The sequence below is a fragment of the Molothrus ater genome, chromosome 3 (genome assembly GCF_012460135.2).
Source record: "Molothrus ater isolate BHLD 08-10-18 breed brown headed cowbird chromosome 3, BPBGC_Mater_1.1, whole genome shotgun sequence".
Taxonomy (NCBI): Eukaryota; Metazoa; Chordata; class Aves; order Passeriformes; family Icteridae; genus Molothrus; species Molothrus ater.
The window spans coordinates 71043288-71059725 of record NC_050480.2 but is presented as its reverse complement, the minus strand read 5'-3'; the positions used below and the strand labels follow the sequence as shown (position 1 = coordinate 71059725).

The window sequence follows — 16438 nt, the reverse complement described above, 5'->3', positions numbered from 1 at the left end:
TGTGTTTAAACAATGTAATTTATTTAATCTTGTGATTTTACGAGTTCTTTATTGTAATCATACAATAGAACCATTACAGTACATGTTTTCTTCTCTCATGAGACAGATGGATAGTGACTGAGGCTCAAAGATAATGTTTATCTACAAGATAGAATAACGAAGGCAGAGATTTGCAAGTTAATACATTTTGAGCTGATAAAAAAATTCCAAAAGAGAAGCAATGCTGGGGTGTAGTTTTGGGGTTTTTTTTAATCCTGTTTAATAAAACATTCAGTGACTTATGACATACGTATTGCAATGATGTTGCTCTATAAATGTCCCTTCCTGTCATCATTTACATGACTGATTACCTTGCAGCTGCATAAACTTGTATATCTCAGTAAATAACCTATTACCTCAGTATGCACATGTTTTTTGCTGCATGTTGGGGAAATATATGTTGTATGTTTGGGCATCTAAGCTTTTATATCTCATGAACCCATAATTACGATAAATCCAGATATTCAGTACAAAATACAACTTTCCATGTAGAGTACTGAGTCTGGTTTGTACATAGCTGAAGGCTGGCTATGATTTAACAACGTTTCTTTTCTGCTTCTTCCAAAATACGTAAACATACTGGTTTTGAACTATTAATCACTCTGAAGACGATAAAAGAATCAAATAGTGGACAGTTAAAATGCAGCATCATTGCAGTCTCTTCTTTGCCTGAAGTTTCAGTGCTTTAAGGATTAAAGTAAAAAGTTAAAGTTCCACAATAAACAAGATGTTCAGTCTAAGTTGTGTCAACATGAGCAGCAGTTTCTAATGAGCACACAGCTAACGGACTCTTAAGCCTCATGAGAAGCTATCTACCCCAGTCTGCAGTCCTTTCTTTGGTAATCAAAATAATTTGACAGAGATAAAAAGAAGTAGCTTTTCTTTGGTTAAGTGCTTCATCTTACATGGAAATCTTGGATTTCCTGTTTTCTGGAGTCCTAAATACTGTCCAGGGAACAAAGCAATTTAATTTGATTATTTTATTGTCCTATCTATCTTGGTAGAAAATATGTAGCTGTCTTATAATGGGAAGACAATTACTTTAGGGTAAGCATTTATATTCCTGATTATGAAAACAAGCCAGCAAGATCAGTGTGTTGAGCTGATAGGGCAAATCCTGGAAATACGCTGGGGTGGAGAGGCCAAAAGGCAGCTGCGTGATGGGACAGGCCGTTGCTTTGGTCCATGCAGGCAGGGAGCTCCTCCCTGCTGCCAGCAATCCTGCAGCCTCCTGTCAGCTCAAACACTTGCTTTTAGTGCATGAGATTTAGATCCCTGAGTTGTATAAAACCCTGAGCCATAGATAGTCAAAGACAACAATTTTTTTTTCTTACACTGCCAGAACGAGTGTGTTCTCCTATTTCTTAAAGATAGATTCTGAGTGAAATATGAACAAAATTGAGCTTATATTATGGAGCCAGCTCCTTCCTGCTGTCTCCTGCTGGGAGAAGCAGGTAGTGGCAGTAGGCTCACAGGTGGACCTTGGAGAGGAAAAAGGAAACAATTACACACCAAGTCCCACTTGTCCAGGGAAATAACAGTTCTAAATGCGTCTTTATTTTAAATGTTAATCATTTATTTCAGTGCCCTTTTGGAGCACAAAGCTTAAATATACGTCATACCTCTGAGTCTACGGCATGGTGAGTCATATGGCATCGAATGTAAATAGGTGTCACAAACTCTGTCAGTCCTCCTGTTCTCAACCAGGCAGCCTGGGTGGAAGCTGAACCAACTGTTCCTAGGCAGTAATGTACATTTACATAAAATGTTTCACATTTTTCATGTTTATTCTGTGCAGATGGCTCCATTTTGAACATCCAGAATTTGTTTTGACTTTGTGACTGTAGCTTGTAAACAGAGCGTTGGCTGGCATCTGCACTGGGTATAGGTAGCTTTTCGTATTTGATCTAAAATTGAGTGAAGCTGTAGCCAAACCATTAGTCAGTCAAAATAATGTTGCAAGCCAGTTAAAGGCAGCATATCCAAACCATGAGGGAAGGCTGAATGAGAGGCGGTAGCGCTGTCCATAAATTGACAAATTGATGCGCTCGCGATGTTTCACTTACACAGCTACTTTATCCAGCCTCTCAATGTGGCTTTGCAATTCAAGGCATCTCACTATTAAATGTTTTGAACAGAGTCACACAGACGTTCAGTTATGGGAACGTGTTGATACAAATAATGCACGAAAAATGCATAGATACACATCTATTTATAACTCAAGATGCAGAAAACTTCAGTTGCATCACTATTAAACATGAAAGCAGTATGACTGATTCTTGTATGTGTGTATTACATGTTTGGAAATTATTTTCAAGGAAAAATAAATAGCAAAAAAATGTAGATTTCTCTAATTTTTCTTTTGTCAGTTTCACTACTAGATCTTGCAGATGAAGTATTAGGGTTATTTTTCTTGCTATCAGGTATTTAAACATTTTTTCTCTTTCCTATATATTAGTTAACAGAAAGGGACACTGATTCTGATTTGTTATTTGAGTGTAATCAAACCATCTTTTGCTTTTTAAGGGTTCCCTGTGCCTTTGTCTTCTCTAGTTGAAGCAATTTAGTTGAAGGATAAGCAGCCAAACTATGTTCAAAGGTATTCACTTGATTTTGTTGGATTTAATTATTCCAGACAATGCAGAATATTTTTCAGTAACTCCCCCCTTACCATTCAGAGCATATCTGTGCTTCCTGCTTATCTGCAGGTTCAGTTCTGCTTGCACATTGCTCAGGTCTATCACCTTGCTGGAGAAATACATGATTTGTAAATCTGAAAGAATTCCCCAACAGCTACCATAAAATTAAGCTGTTAAAGAGCTCTTGGAGCTTGTTTAAATGTAGACCTAAACAAATCTCTTTGCTGTTTAGCTCAAGATAAATCTTTTTAAAAGTCCTGTTCTAAATCACTTCCCAATTTTAATGAGTTTATATATCAGCCTTTGCCAGATTTTTACTGTAGCTTTTCTCCAAGATTATAGCCATGATAAAGTAAGGACTAAAATTGTTTATTATATATTATTCTTCAGAAGCAAAACTTTTTCCCCCAGAGGCTGTTGGGAGAGCTATTGATTTTCTGCCACAATGTGAAATGTGTGACCTTTATAATATGAGCAATGATTACAGGGCCAATAAAATGACATCATTCTGTTTAAACTTTAGAGTTCACCGGGCAAATAGCAGAATGTGCCACATTTAATGATGTCCATGGACGATAAGGGTGCGTTGACTGGCTTCAGGTGAGACTGAAACATGAAGGAGGCAGGCTCTCAATCCCCAAAACACCTCATGTTTGTTTGTTCCAGGAGCTGGGGAACAGGAGTGTATGTACCAGGTAGAACTGTGACTTTTCCCAGCTCTAAAGGCAGGAAGTCAGGGCTTTTCTGGTAACAGACTTCTCTAAATGTTTGCATTTACTGATGTCACCAACAAAACTCCTCCTGTTGTGACACAGGATGAGCTATTTGGGGAACAGCTCTATATATTGTTACAGATTTTCCCAAATCCACTGCATTTGCAGTTACAGGACTAAATTCTATTCTTGTAATATGGCTTTAGCCACTTCATTGCATTTCCTCTAGAGGAGCTAAGAGAAGACTCTGTCCCAAACAAATGAATTCTAACTGCACAGGGCATATACATTCTAATATTTGTGAAAACAAGGAACACAGAAACCTTTATTCAGGCTTTGAGGGGGATGCTACAACCTGATTCACTGAAATCATTTCATAACAAAGTCTATGGAATTTCTCTTTTCAGTGACATCAGTCTGTTTCCTGACGTTATGTTCTTCTTATCCTTCAGACATTTAATGTTTGATCCATTAGGGCCTGCTTCAGCCAATTCCCTGCCCAATCTCCAGCCTCTACCAACCACATCCCTGGCATGGAAGCCAGGGTAGCTGTGATTTCCCTGTGCAGGCTGAATCCAGCCTTTACTCAGTGTTTGATCCAGCCAAACATGGAGCCAAAGGGCTGCATGCTTAGAAAGCACAAGGAAAACAGCACAACACATTCAAGACATTGCAGAGGCAGGAATAGGGATAATTTTCTTTCCCATTTCTGGCTCATTGTGTAATATCAATAATCTCTGTAGCTTTGTATTATACTTGCCGTAAGTGGCTCTAGTGATTGATTAAACACCTTAGCTTTTCTTTGGCATTTAATCAATTGCAACAGCAGTTTATTGCTCGGTGTATTACAAAGTAAAAGAGATTATTACTTAATTATTGTGAAAAATAGCAGCTTGCAGTTGTTGCTAGCATGGGTATGTGTCTGTGCTGACATTGGTGTCACATCATCCTTTCCTTGGTGCTCCTGGTCCCCGCACTGGGTGCGATGGTGCGATTGTGCGATTCCCAGCGGATCACGTGTGGTCCTTCCTGAGGCTGGCACCAGCACAGTGCAAGTAGTGGCGTTAAATAAAGAATTGCTTATGGTAGTCCCACAGTGCGAAGAGCCCGACTCTTGCTTGCTGGGTACCTCCAAACCTCCCTGAAATTTTAGGTGGTGTGTTTATTAACCAGCCCACATGAAAACGAGCTCACTGTCAGGTACAAACCCCTTCTGGGAGCAGTTCAGCAAGAATTACATTGGTACCAAGAGGTATTTGACAGCCCAGAGTGCAGCACCAGATGCATGTAAACTGGAGATAAATCAGATATGGGGCATATCATTGGGAGTGTGAGAAAGGAAAAAACCCAACATCCTCTTGAGGATCTAGGAAATGGCAAGTCTTCTCTTTGCCACCAGAGGATTTCTGCCTCAGATGCAGAATTGAATTCATATGCAAGAGTTCAGAAAGAATACTGTGGTGTGATAATGCATAAGGATTTAGGGTAGCATAGACCTCTGTGCTTATAGGGGTACAACAGGTGTCACGATCAGTATGTGTTCTAAACATCTACTTGAAGAATAGGGTCTAACCCATCTATGTTGCCACGAAAAGGGACAGTTCAGTATTTAGAATTTTAAAAATGGGTTTTAATTCCTTGGTTTTCTCCTGGCTCTGTGATCATAGCCAAGTGATTTTATCTCCTGTACCTCAGTTTTCCTCCTGTGAATGGAAGTAACCATTGTTCACTGCCTTAGAGAAGAGTAAGAAATTAGGCACTGCTAGCTGCTCCTCCATTGAAAATGAAACCTCTTTAAAGTTTTGATCCGTCAGAGATTCACATGAATTAAAGCTGTGCCCTTGACTTGACCAGGGCTGGTCAATGAAGGACCAGTGACAAAGCATCCACTGCAAATTTTAAGCATTTCCCCAAATGATTTAGGTGTTGTTGGGACAGGTGGTTGGGGTGTCATGCGGGAAAAAACGTGAACCTCGTGTGTTGTTTATTTTTCCTCTGTGATGGCAGTAGAGGTCTGACCATCACCTTTCTAGGCATCTGTGTGAACCCAGGAGGTTGGTAGTGCTCGTGGTAGTCTCTGCTCACGCTTCAAGCTGGCGTTGCCTGTGAGTAGTGATGCTGTGGCCAGTCCGTATCTGTCGCGCTGCATCATGTGCCGGTTTTGTGTCACTCGTGCCATGGCTTTTGCAAGTACTCGAGCAGAACTGGAGCGAGCAGACGTTGACTGTCCAGTGACAGAAAGCTCATGTTTCTTTGAGAAGGTGCTGGATGGTCCTAACCATTAAAAGAGTTTATTTTCTTACTCCAACAGATTTCCCCTCCCCTCCTTGATGTTACCAAATTTATCATCACTTTTGTCTTTCAGGTGTAACCTGTCTTTAGTGTTGCAGACACATCAGCCATGCATTAAGAACTGGGCCCTTACTTTATAATTCAGTATGACTTTCTTTTTGTCCAATAATTTCACAAGCACTAATGCACACTTCAAATGCAGGAGATACTTTGATCCCCAAATTGTTCAGCACTTCATGCAGGAAAAACCATAGGCCACAGTCATGAAACTCCTAGAGGATGGCTGCTGGCTTCCTGTGGCAGAGCTGGTTGTTGTTTTCCCCCCTCTCCCTTCTTTGCTCTAACCATTTTGTCTGTCTAGCTTGTCTTGTATTCAGTTTTCAAAGCAATTGCCATGAAGGGCTTCCTTTTTTTCGTGCCTAAAAGGGAACAATAGATTTTTTAGAATAAGCATATATTATATTTGATACAGCCGTCTGTGTACCACAGATATCATATTGATCATATCTGTAATTTAATATAACATACTGAGAAGTTCAAGCTAAATAGAAATTAGCAATTTTTATTACTATTTTTTATGAAAAGGTCTTTAAATGTATGCTTAAGTGTACATGACATCTAAAATTATTCTAGTGCTGGATTCTTGAAAAAGTAGATGACCTTTTCTCTTGAAATTGGCGAGTGGTTTTTCCTTAACAGTTATATTATGCACAGAAGATGAGATGTTAACCAAGATGTTAAAATGTATTGTTTCCCTTTGAAGGCTAATCCTGTTCCTCATTTTCATTAATGTTGAATCATTCATTTTCCTTTTTCTTTTTTTTTTCTTTCTTTTCCTTTCCTTTTCTTTTGCAACTGTTTTTGCATGAAAATGCAAAGTAGCAATAAAGATTTTTCGTAAGACTTGCTTTAAGACTCTTCTCTTTCAGATCCAGTTAAAGTTTTTAAGTTCAGTTATTTTAAAATTCATATTCTTCAGTTCCGTAAACAAAAATAATGGAGAAATATAATGAGGTGCAAAGCGATTTTCTAGCCCTCACTAATCAATAAATGCCAATAAAATGGGGATGGTGTAATGTCCATAATTTAATTGTCTGCTGTTACCAGGTCACCACGAGACAGCAGCAGAAGCGGGGAGAAGCTGGAACTGGCCATGTCCAACCTCACTGCGGATGTCCTGGAGTTACTCCTGGAGTTTGTTTATACAGGTTCTTTGATCATAGATTCAGCCAATGCAAAAACACTACTGGAAGCTGCCAGCAAGTTCCAGTTTCATACTTTCTGTAAAGTCTGCGTTTCATTTCTAGGTAAGAATCATTGCATCTAGTGAGCTTTTAAAATCTTGTGTTAAGGTTTATAAACCTGTTTTTGAACAACTCTTGAAAGATAATGAAGAAACCCAAGATGAAATAGAGTAAAATAAAGTAAAACAACATTAATTTGGTTTGTGATTTGAATTTCCAATGCTGACATGATGGCCAATGGAAAATGGTCTAGAGAAGTATAGTTTGTTGCGTGAGTGGCAACAGCTTTCACATCTTCTATAACCTGTTTTGTTGAATCTTGTTCCACTCTTGAAATCTCGGTGACATTTTGTTTCCCAGAGGATGATCCGTGCATAGATACCAGGCTGTAACACACAGGTTACTTATAACTGTGACAGCATATTTTGGGTTCTACACTAGGCCAGCTTGGTCAAACACCAGAAGAGTTTGGACATGGGCTCCAATGGAGGAAGAACTCCTGCAAATCTGCCAAAAAATTAAGGACTGCATTGAAATAGCTGCAATTTTCTTGCATTTGTGAGAAAGTCCTTCTTTATATGTCCAGTGTTCCAGATTGAGTGTTCCTGGGGTTTGTTGCTGCATACAGAGTTATGGCCTAATGTCATCACAAAGATGGGTAGAAGGAAAGGTTGCTGTGCCCACTCCTGGTAACTGGTGTGCCCTGTGTGCACAGGGAGCATTTGTCTCAGTGAGGGTCTACAGAGCAACATCTTTGCCAGTGCCTCAGTCCATCCTCTCATGGCCACAAGAAATCCATTCTTCTTGCCAGACTTACCATGTCATCCTGCTCCTTCCACTTTCCCTCTGCTTTCCAGCAGAGGGTATTTCAAAACAGTCCAAGATTTCCAGCTCAGCTAAGCTTTACTGGCCAGAACAGGAACCAGGCAGACCTGGCATGGCAGAAGAGGAGACACAACTGGAGCTCAACTGAAACACGATCGTTCAAATTCCTGCCTGTACCACAAGCCACTCCTTCACTGTCATAGCTGTAATATCAGTTAATAAGACAGTAATAATTTTAAAATTAACATAAATTTATTAATACCAAAAATTGATCTTGATGTTATATGATGTACTTCCCAGGTATAAGTACCAGATAACCTTTTTTGACATCTGATTTCTGCTTGGGCTTCCTCAACTTCCATCTTGGTGTGGGAGGCATTGTTCTCTCTGAAGCCCAAATAAATTGTAGGTTTTCCCGGGGCAGTTCTCATTTGAAATTCACATCTACTATTGCAGAATGTGGAAAATGAGACTTTAGAAAATTTTATGCTCAAAAAACAACAACAAAAAACCCTCAAATGAGTCCAGTTTACTGTTGTGTTAATTTTCACTGCTAAGCCAGCCTACTGGCAAGATGAGTGGTGTGACTAGGCTGGTACAATGCAGGCATCAGTAAAGAATTCCTGGCATTGTAGACTTCTTTCCAACTTTTTATATGCCCCTTATTTCAAAGTCTGTTCCAAAATGGGGAGCGTACTGGTGATGTGAAATTTATGCTTTGCAATCCCACCATGTAGACTGTGCAATTTGAATGAGGCTCTGGCTCTGGCATTGCTTGCTCCCAGCTTCCCTTCACCAGCTTTTTACAGTGATTAGATCTTACAGCCTTTCCAGAAATGCAGCATGTGTTTAAGTTTTGATATCACTGAAGATTCAGCCACAAAACCAAAATACATTCATTTCCCTGAATCACTGTGAGAGTTCTCTTTTCTGATAGTTAATATTTTAATTCAGTGAACCATGTTATGGTGTGAAATAGTAGAGTTGGTTATAAGTTCAGTGATATATGGAGAGTCACTGGAACTTTGTATTCTCATTTGGAGAATTCACGGAGTGTAATTGCTTATTTTTATTTATAGCTGTGACTTGATTGCACTACAGAGACAGCAGAGCATTTGCCATCTGAAAAGTTTAGGGAAAAGCATTTTGTCTTCTCTGTGGCTGTGTTTTTATTTTTCACCTCAGCCACCTCTGTGCTATACAAAGCAAAAATATGGTAAAAATCAGGGCTTTTTTCCTGCAGGGCTTCTGGAGGGGTGACCAGTATAAACAGTGAATTTTTCCCATCAGTCCATGTCTAAATAGGAAGAGAAGGGAAGTTCAAAGTAAAAGCCCCAAATTATTAAGTCTGTTCAGCGTAGCACAGCACAATCTCTGAGGAAATTCGGGTCATCCTTTTTCAGCCATGAAGATTCAGGAGGATCCTGTCATGGTGATGTCCAAACAGCTTTTGTGTCTCTATCCTGGGCCTCTCAGCAGCATAGGGCAGAGGTATCCCAACTTTTCTTGCACTTTTTGGTGAAAAGATGTGGCAGAATATGTCAGGGACGTAGTTTCTTTCAATGGGAGATTTCTTAACTGGCTTCCCTGGGATAATTATAGCCATGTTCTCTTTCTTCCTCACATGCTGTCTCCTCAGCTTTTGTCTAGACCATGAGAAATGAGAACAGTTTTGTGCTTACTGATGCAGTGATGGTGACAGGTTGATGCAGGCATCATATGATAACTGGGCAAATGTTTGCAAACTGGTCAGGATATCATAGGTATTTCCTCCACCCACATGGCTGAAGACTTAAAGCCTTTTTTTATTTTTGATTTTTTTTTTTTTTTGCTATCATCACAGTCATGGCTAGATTTGGGTTTCAGGTGATTCATCAGTATCATGGTTTCAGTCCATGGTGCATGGACACCCATCACAGGAGGAAACACATTCTGAGCTTTACTTCAGCCTGCTGCTGATAAAGTAAAAGTATTCATCCTTAAGCCTAAAGAAACTGGTGGAACCTGGTAGTTTCATGGGCCAGATTAGGAAAGAGCAGAAGCTCTGAATTTTCTTAGTCTCCTGAGCAAAGAGCACAGAATCAATGTTTGGAAAGATTATTAGAGGAAGCAATGAGAAAAAAACTGAACAATGGACCAGTGATGGGACCTGTATTCCTCAGGCACCTGAGGAAAAAAGAGGCCTTTATGGGCTTTAGGAATTCAAGAGAAAGTATTATGGGCAATTTTTTTTATTCATCCAAGGTGGAGAATTTTGATCCAGCTGGAGACCTGCACTGCCCAGCCGTGGAGGAACCCTAATATATGCACTTCATATAAACCATATATCAACTTCAACTATATCTGGAGATGGGAAGAAGGAAGAAGACTCTCACAGGGAAGGGAAATATTTTGGACAATTCATTAGACAATGAATGCATCTGATAGTCTTCCACCTATCCCCCATCTTCACATGCTTTTTGACATTAGTAGGAATACCTGAGGAGTAAGTTTCCCTCAGAATGTACACAGAGGATCACCAGGAAGTGCACATTTTGTGCTGATTTTAGTAATATCCAAATCATCATCTAGAAAGCTTCTCTGAGTGAAAATACAGTGCTTAATGCACACAAGAGGGGGTTTACAACCACCACTGAGCTTCCATCAAACTGTTACCACAATCTCACTGAGTAACCCTTCTTGCATACTGTTTATCTCTGGTGTTATCTCAAGTCTCCCCACTCCCAGAAGTGCAGTTGGAGCAGTCTGCTTGGCTGATTGTCTCCTGATGATGCTGCACAGGATCCTGCTCCAAAGTCACATCTAACACAGTGGAAAATACCAGCTGCTGATCTGCATTATTGTGGCACACGTAGCAACAAATACGCTATCCAGCACTGTCTCAAACCAGAGAGAACCTACTAGATTGCATCTGATATCCCTAAAGTCCACTCATGACTTTGTTATAAACTGTCCTTGAGCATTGGGAATAGCTTAATAGTCAGCATTTGTGTTCTGAACAGAGACAAGGAGAAACTTCAAAAAAAAGTGTTGCTACAAGCCCAGTGTCACTGTGGCAAAACAACAATTATTATAAACATGCCAGTGTCCAAAGGAACTCGGCTCAGGAGCAGACAGAGCAGAACTGGTCCTTAGCTGTCTTTGTCATGCCAGCATTGACAAGTACCCCTGGACTGCAGTCATTTGGGATGAGCTGTATTATATAGCAGAAGTCTATATCTGAGTAGTCATGCAGGGTCCCTTTATAGGCAGTGAAGAATAACAGACATTGGTAGGGCAGGGTTCTGCTCATTCTGGAGTCATCATCCAAAATATTACCAGATTCATCCAGAATATTACCAAATTGTTACTTGGAATTGCTTGTTTATGGGTGTGCAGGGATATAATTGTGTCATGGTTTGACATTTCAAACCAGGACAAATTGTGAATGCAGAGTTGCACGACAACTGAAGTTGACAACGAATCTTGCTGCCAAATTTTTAGTCAGAACTGAAAAATGGGGGGATGAGGTGGTGTCTTTATGTTCATAGGACAGAGATTTTCCATATCACCTACAGCTGTTGTCCTAAGGTCTGTCTTCCTCACCAGCAGTGAATCTCTCTAGTTCACATGCCAGTCCTCATCTTAAACAGATGTTGCTGTGCCCACCTTGCTGTGGTTCTCATCACACAGAAGGGAAGTGCAGAGAAGTGTGTCCTGCACACCAGCCTCCTGCACATCCCCTAATCCCACATCCCACATCTCCCTGGGACCCCTCTCCACAGGGCCTCACAACAATTCCTGAACCAGATAAGGACATCACTGGAATCTGCCACCGAGGGGTTTCTCAGGGAAGAGGAGGGAGTAAAGCTCCCGGGGCCAAGATGGAGCTGCTTGGACCAGTGTACCAGGCTGCATCAGGCACCCAGTGTTCTTAGAGCTAGGGAAGCTTGTCCAGATCACAAGAAATCAGTTGTGAGCAGTTTTTTCTGCTGCACACCACAGGCTCAGCTGGAAATGTTGTGGGGATCTCTCCAGATAGAGGCAAAACCAGTCCTCTGAAGAGAAAGACTTGAAAGTCTTTACCATGATGTGCTGCTTAATGAGTCCAAATTGATTATTCCCTTCATTATTAACCCCTGAGGATAAGGTGGAACAGTGGCAGATTAGCCTTTGACTTGAGAGTTTGCCAAGAAATTATAAGAGTTTTGGGCTCTGTTAGATGATTACTTTTCCCCAAGCCGTATGTACACCATGAAACTGTGCCAGCAGACAGAAGCAAGGAATCTGGAAGATGTTTTTGGTCTTTTGGGGGGTTTTGTGGTTTTTGGTTTTTTGTGGGCTTTTCTTTTCTCTTTTCTTTTCTTTTCTTTTCTTTTCTTTTCTTTTCTTTTCTTTTCTTTTCTTTTCTTTTCTTTTCTTTTCTTTTCTTTTCTTTTCTTTTCTTTTCTTTTCTTTTCTTTTCTTTTCTTTTCTTTTTTCTTTTCTTTTCTTTTTCTCTCCTCTCCTCTCCTTTCCTTTCCTTTTTTCAAGAAAAAATTGGTACCTTTGGGCTTCATAGCTATCAGTTTACACCCCATCTCTGGGCAGTCTTTGAGTGACAAAATCTACTGACAGCAAACAGTGTTGCTACTGCAGTCAGCTTGAGGAAATGGGCTCCTTGGAGTCAATACAATCAACTGATGCAAAATGAGATAACCCAGTTTTGAGACTGCTGGATCTGTAAAAGAAAATAAGAAGAGTTGGGAGGGGAAGAAAGCAAAACAAACCCACAAAACTCCTTTTCTCATGTCAGGTTTAAAAAAAAATAGGAAAAGGTGGTTCATAATCCCATTTTATTAAAAGCCAAATATAGATAGTGTGCAGGTTTTCAATCTGATGAAGGCAGACACTGGGTGTAGGGAAGAATCCCTGAGCATTTCCAGCAGAAGCAATCTGATGAGAGTTTTGTTTGAAGAGATATGGGGCTATTGCACATTCCTGTCCAATGCTCTGTCACAGTGCACTAGGATATGACACTGCCAAATGGGATTGACTTCTCTGACAGCACCAGAGCCTGCCACTGGTACCCATGCCTTTGTGACCTATTGCAGTCTCACTCTTACTACTTTTTTCTTTTGCAGTTCTAAATCTTAAAATAATATATTCTTCTTATTAGTAGTGGCTTGGTTAACAAAAGCTGCAAAGAATCTGAGAGTTCCTCTTATAAATGTCTAAAATTCGTGGGTTTTTTCTTCAAAATAGCTGGAAAGAAAAAAAAAATACAGTCAAATGTATGGTGTAGCACACTTCTAAGGCAAAGCTACACACTGTGCTGCTGCTTCTGTTTGCTGGGAAGGAGATAATGCTGTCTCCACTGTGCATGATTTTCTTTGAAACCCACTACACAACGTTTAACAGAAGGCGTTAGTATAATCTGTGTTTTGCATAAGGGATGTCATCACATTCAGCAGCAACAAAGTTCCTTTGAAAAAAAAAAAAAGAGGGGGGAGGAATTTTTTTTTTATTTGAAGTAGCTTAGTAGCTGAACAGGGCAAAAATTATCATAAAGTGACTGCAGCATTCTCAGAAATGTCCTTAGTGCTGTTTGCATATATTCTTAAGTGTCTGCACTGGCGTTTACATCTTTGCTGCTCCTTAAAGCAACATTGTAGGCGGTGGGAACAGCAGCAGTCTCTTGGCTGGGTTCCCATCCCTTGGGAAGCCCCAGATACTGTTATGTCAGTAGGTTTCCCCAGTGCTTTGTGGAGGCTTACACAAAAAAGCAAACTCAGAAAGTGCATTTGTCTCTCCATCTCCAACTCACCTTTTGTACTTTAATCCCCAATTCCAAATTAACCCAGGGTGCTGCTTCTAGTTAACTCCCTGAAATTAATTAGGGTTGGAGGTTTGTCCATGACACTGATTTTTCTCATGATCTTGGAACAAAAGTGAATCTTGCTTTTAATAATTCTCAATTGCCTTTTTTGTTTGTTTTTTGCCCTTTTTAGAAAAACAACTGACTGCTAGCAACTGCTTAGGAATATTAGCCATGGCTGAAGCCATGCAGTGTACTGAACTATACAACATGGCCAAAGCTTATGCCCTGCAAATTTTCCCAGAGGTGGCAAACCAAGAAGAGATCCTTAATATCTCCAAAGATGACTTCATTTCCTACATGTCCAATGACAGCCTAAACACCAAAGCAGAGGAGCTGGTGTATGAAACAGTGATAAAGTGGATTAAGAAGGATGCCGCCATCAGAGCTCAGGTAAAAATAATCTCAGCAGCCTCACTTTGCTCCATTTCCATTAATATGTCTTTTAGAATAGAAACCATCTTCATGCAATTTTAACCACACAAGTGTGTGGGAGATGGGATGGGCAGTTCAGATAAAAAAAGACAAAGGGAATGCAGGCTATGCACAAAATGTATGTAATTTCAAAATCTGATCCCTACATCTGATCATTTAGAATGAAAATCTCATTTGTGACATGCGTGGTACAAAGTTGTTGACTGTAGGCTCAGTCAGAGATAAATTGAGAAGAATTACAGTTTTGTGAGATGCTGCTTTAAGGGGATGCATTTTAGTAACAGCAGGAAATAAAAAATCTGTCAGAAAATCTGTATTTCTTTTGATGCCACATACTAAATGAGTATAACTCCAGTTCATAAGATACAGATTCTGTATGTTTATTGGCTGCTTGAGTTTTATGTATTTATTAGAGTTAGCCTTTCCTCTGCTATATGAGTTATGCAGTCTGCTCTTGTGTAAAGAAACTGAGTCTGTAACTTTCCTGCCGCTGTCTCGATATAATGCTAGATACAGTGACTGGAGGCTGGTGAGTGTCCTTGGGAACAGAAGTCATCCCTGGTGATATCTAAATACCTGCTGCTTGCCTTGAGTCAACTCTGTGGTCTGAACCCCAAACCTCTCCATTTGGAGGCCAGTTCTCTGCACAGACCCCATAAGGGGAAGATTGTTTTCCCCTTCTTTGGAGGCCAGAGTTGTTTCTGTTGACACCCAGTCACAGTTTTGGCTGTCTTAAGGTGGACAGTTGCTCATGGACCCCACTGTATCTCAGGGAGGCACTTGGCCGTGTTGCTGATGCCATCCCACATTGTGACAATCTGTACCTTCTTGACTGAAATGTGAATTCAAGCACCTGAACATGCAGTTGGATGTTAAATGTGTCATTGGATGTGGTCCAGAGCAGCTGCACATCCTCACCTCACCTCTGAAGTGAGAGAAATAGTAATTCCTGCTCTCCCCAGGCTGCTGGATAAGGGCATTAAGGACAGTGGGGTTCTGCATGCCAGGCCAAGCCTTGCTGCCTGTGCTGTTTCACCAGCTGAGCTCCTGGTCCTGCCAGAGCCTGCAGCCCCTGGAGCCTCACTGCTGCCCTGTGTGCCCAGGAGCTGTGGCTCAGCAGGACAGTCCTGTGCTGGGGTTCCACCCCAGCTCTGACCACCTCCTCCATGTGTCAGCAGTGCCATTTAGCATTGCCCAACGTTATTATTGCCTAAAACATTCACACAGTACCATGGATTCACTGAAATGCATGCCTTTTTGGCACTTGCTGGCCTTGAAAAACACACTGTTTTAGAGTGTTTCCCTGAGTGCTTGAAGTTGGATGGCTCTGTGCCACTCTGAACTTAACACAACCTCAGGGACTGTTCCCAGGGAGTTCAGGAGCCCTGCAGGCAGGAGCCTGTTTGCCTGGTGCCAACAGAAGGTGTCACTCACCAGACAGTCTAGGTTGTGTTCTCAAAATTGTGGTTTTAAATATTTCCTTCTGCATCCTGCTGAGGCAATGTTGGGAATTTGTTTTTTTAAGTGGTGGTTTTTCTTGCTGCCACCACTGCCATCCTCTCCTCTCTTCCTTTCGTGTTGCAGTGAGTTGCTTTTCTGGGGTTTTTCTATTCCCAAGTTTCCTTGCCCTATACCCTGGTTCTGAAGTGCTTTTTGTAGTTTATGATGGCAGTTCTATTTGCTTCTCCAAATTTCTCTGTGGTGCTTTAGTTTCATGCATTAGTTTACAGGAGCTTTTAATTTTTAATTTGTATTTATCCAGAGATAAGGGGTTTGAATAAATTACTCTTAAAGATTCCAAGAAGAAACTATTTTCCTGCCCAATCCTACCACTAAGCTAGTTTATTTAAATAGTAGCTCTCACTTTTCTTAGTACTCTGTGCACTGCTTGATCTATTATAAAGCTCTTAGTTAAATAGGTACTTATTTTTTAAAGTAGGAGTTCACATTTACCATGAAAAGTACCATCTTTACAGTAATGACTTCTGCATTTTCAGAGCCTGGGAACAAATATCTTCCATGGTGCATAGGAGGGAAGATAGTCCGAAAAGATCTTATTTCTAATGAAGACGATGATGAATAAAAATTTGTGCATGATATGCAGCATGGCCCACCATGCCAAGAACTGCCCAAGCTCCTGTGAGATGCACAGGCTACTCAGAGCTTTGCAGAACTGGGCAGCTGTGGCAATATTGAACACAGGATGAACCTTCCTGCAGGAGCTGTGCATGGATATTTTTATTTTATTCACATTTTGGAGATAGATTCTATGAGCTGCCTTTAGACTCTTTGGGGTAGAGGACACCAGGACTGTTGGGGTGTCCTGGGAGGGTTGATGGATGCCATGAATTGCAGCAGTCCTAAGACATCACTCCAGCTCTACTGCACTCCTCAGGTGACCCAGTCTGGTTTTAT

General features: G+C 40.8%; 1 protein-coding gene across 2 annotated transcripts in view; it reads left to right on the top strand.

Annotated features, from left to right (window-relative positions):
- The window catches only part of KLHL29 (kelch like family member 29), a 389474-nt gene that overhangs the window by 325621 nt on the left and 47415 nt on the right, over positions 1-16438 (top strand). For both annotated transcript variants that reach the window (XM_036380168.2, XM_036380169.2), the window contains 2 exons: positions 6791-6990; positions 13722-13981. In XM_036380168.2, the coding sequence (XP_036236061.1) occupies positions 6791-6990; positions 13722-13981 (460 nt within the window). The remainder of the gene's footprint in view (positions 1-6790; positions 6991-13721; positions 13982-16438) is intronic.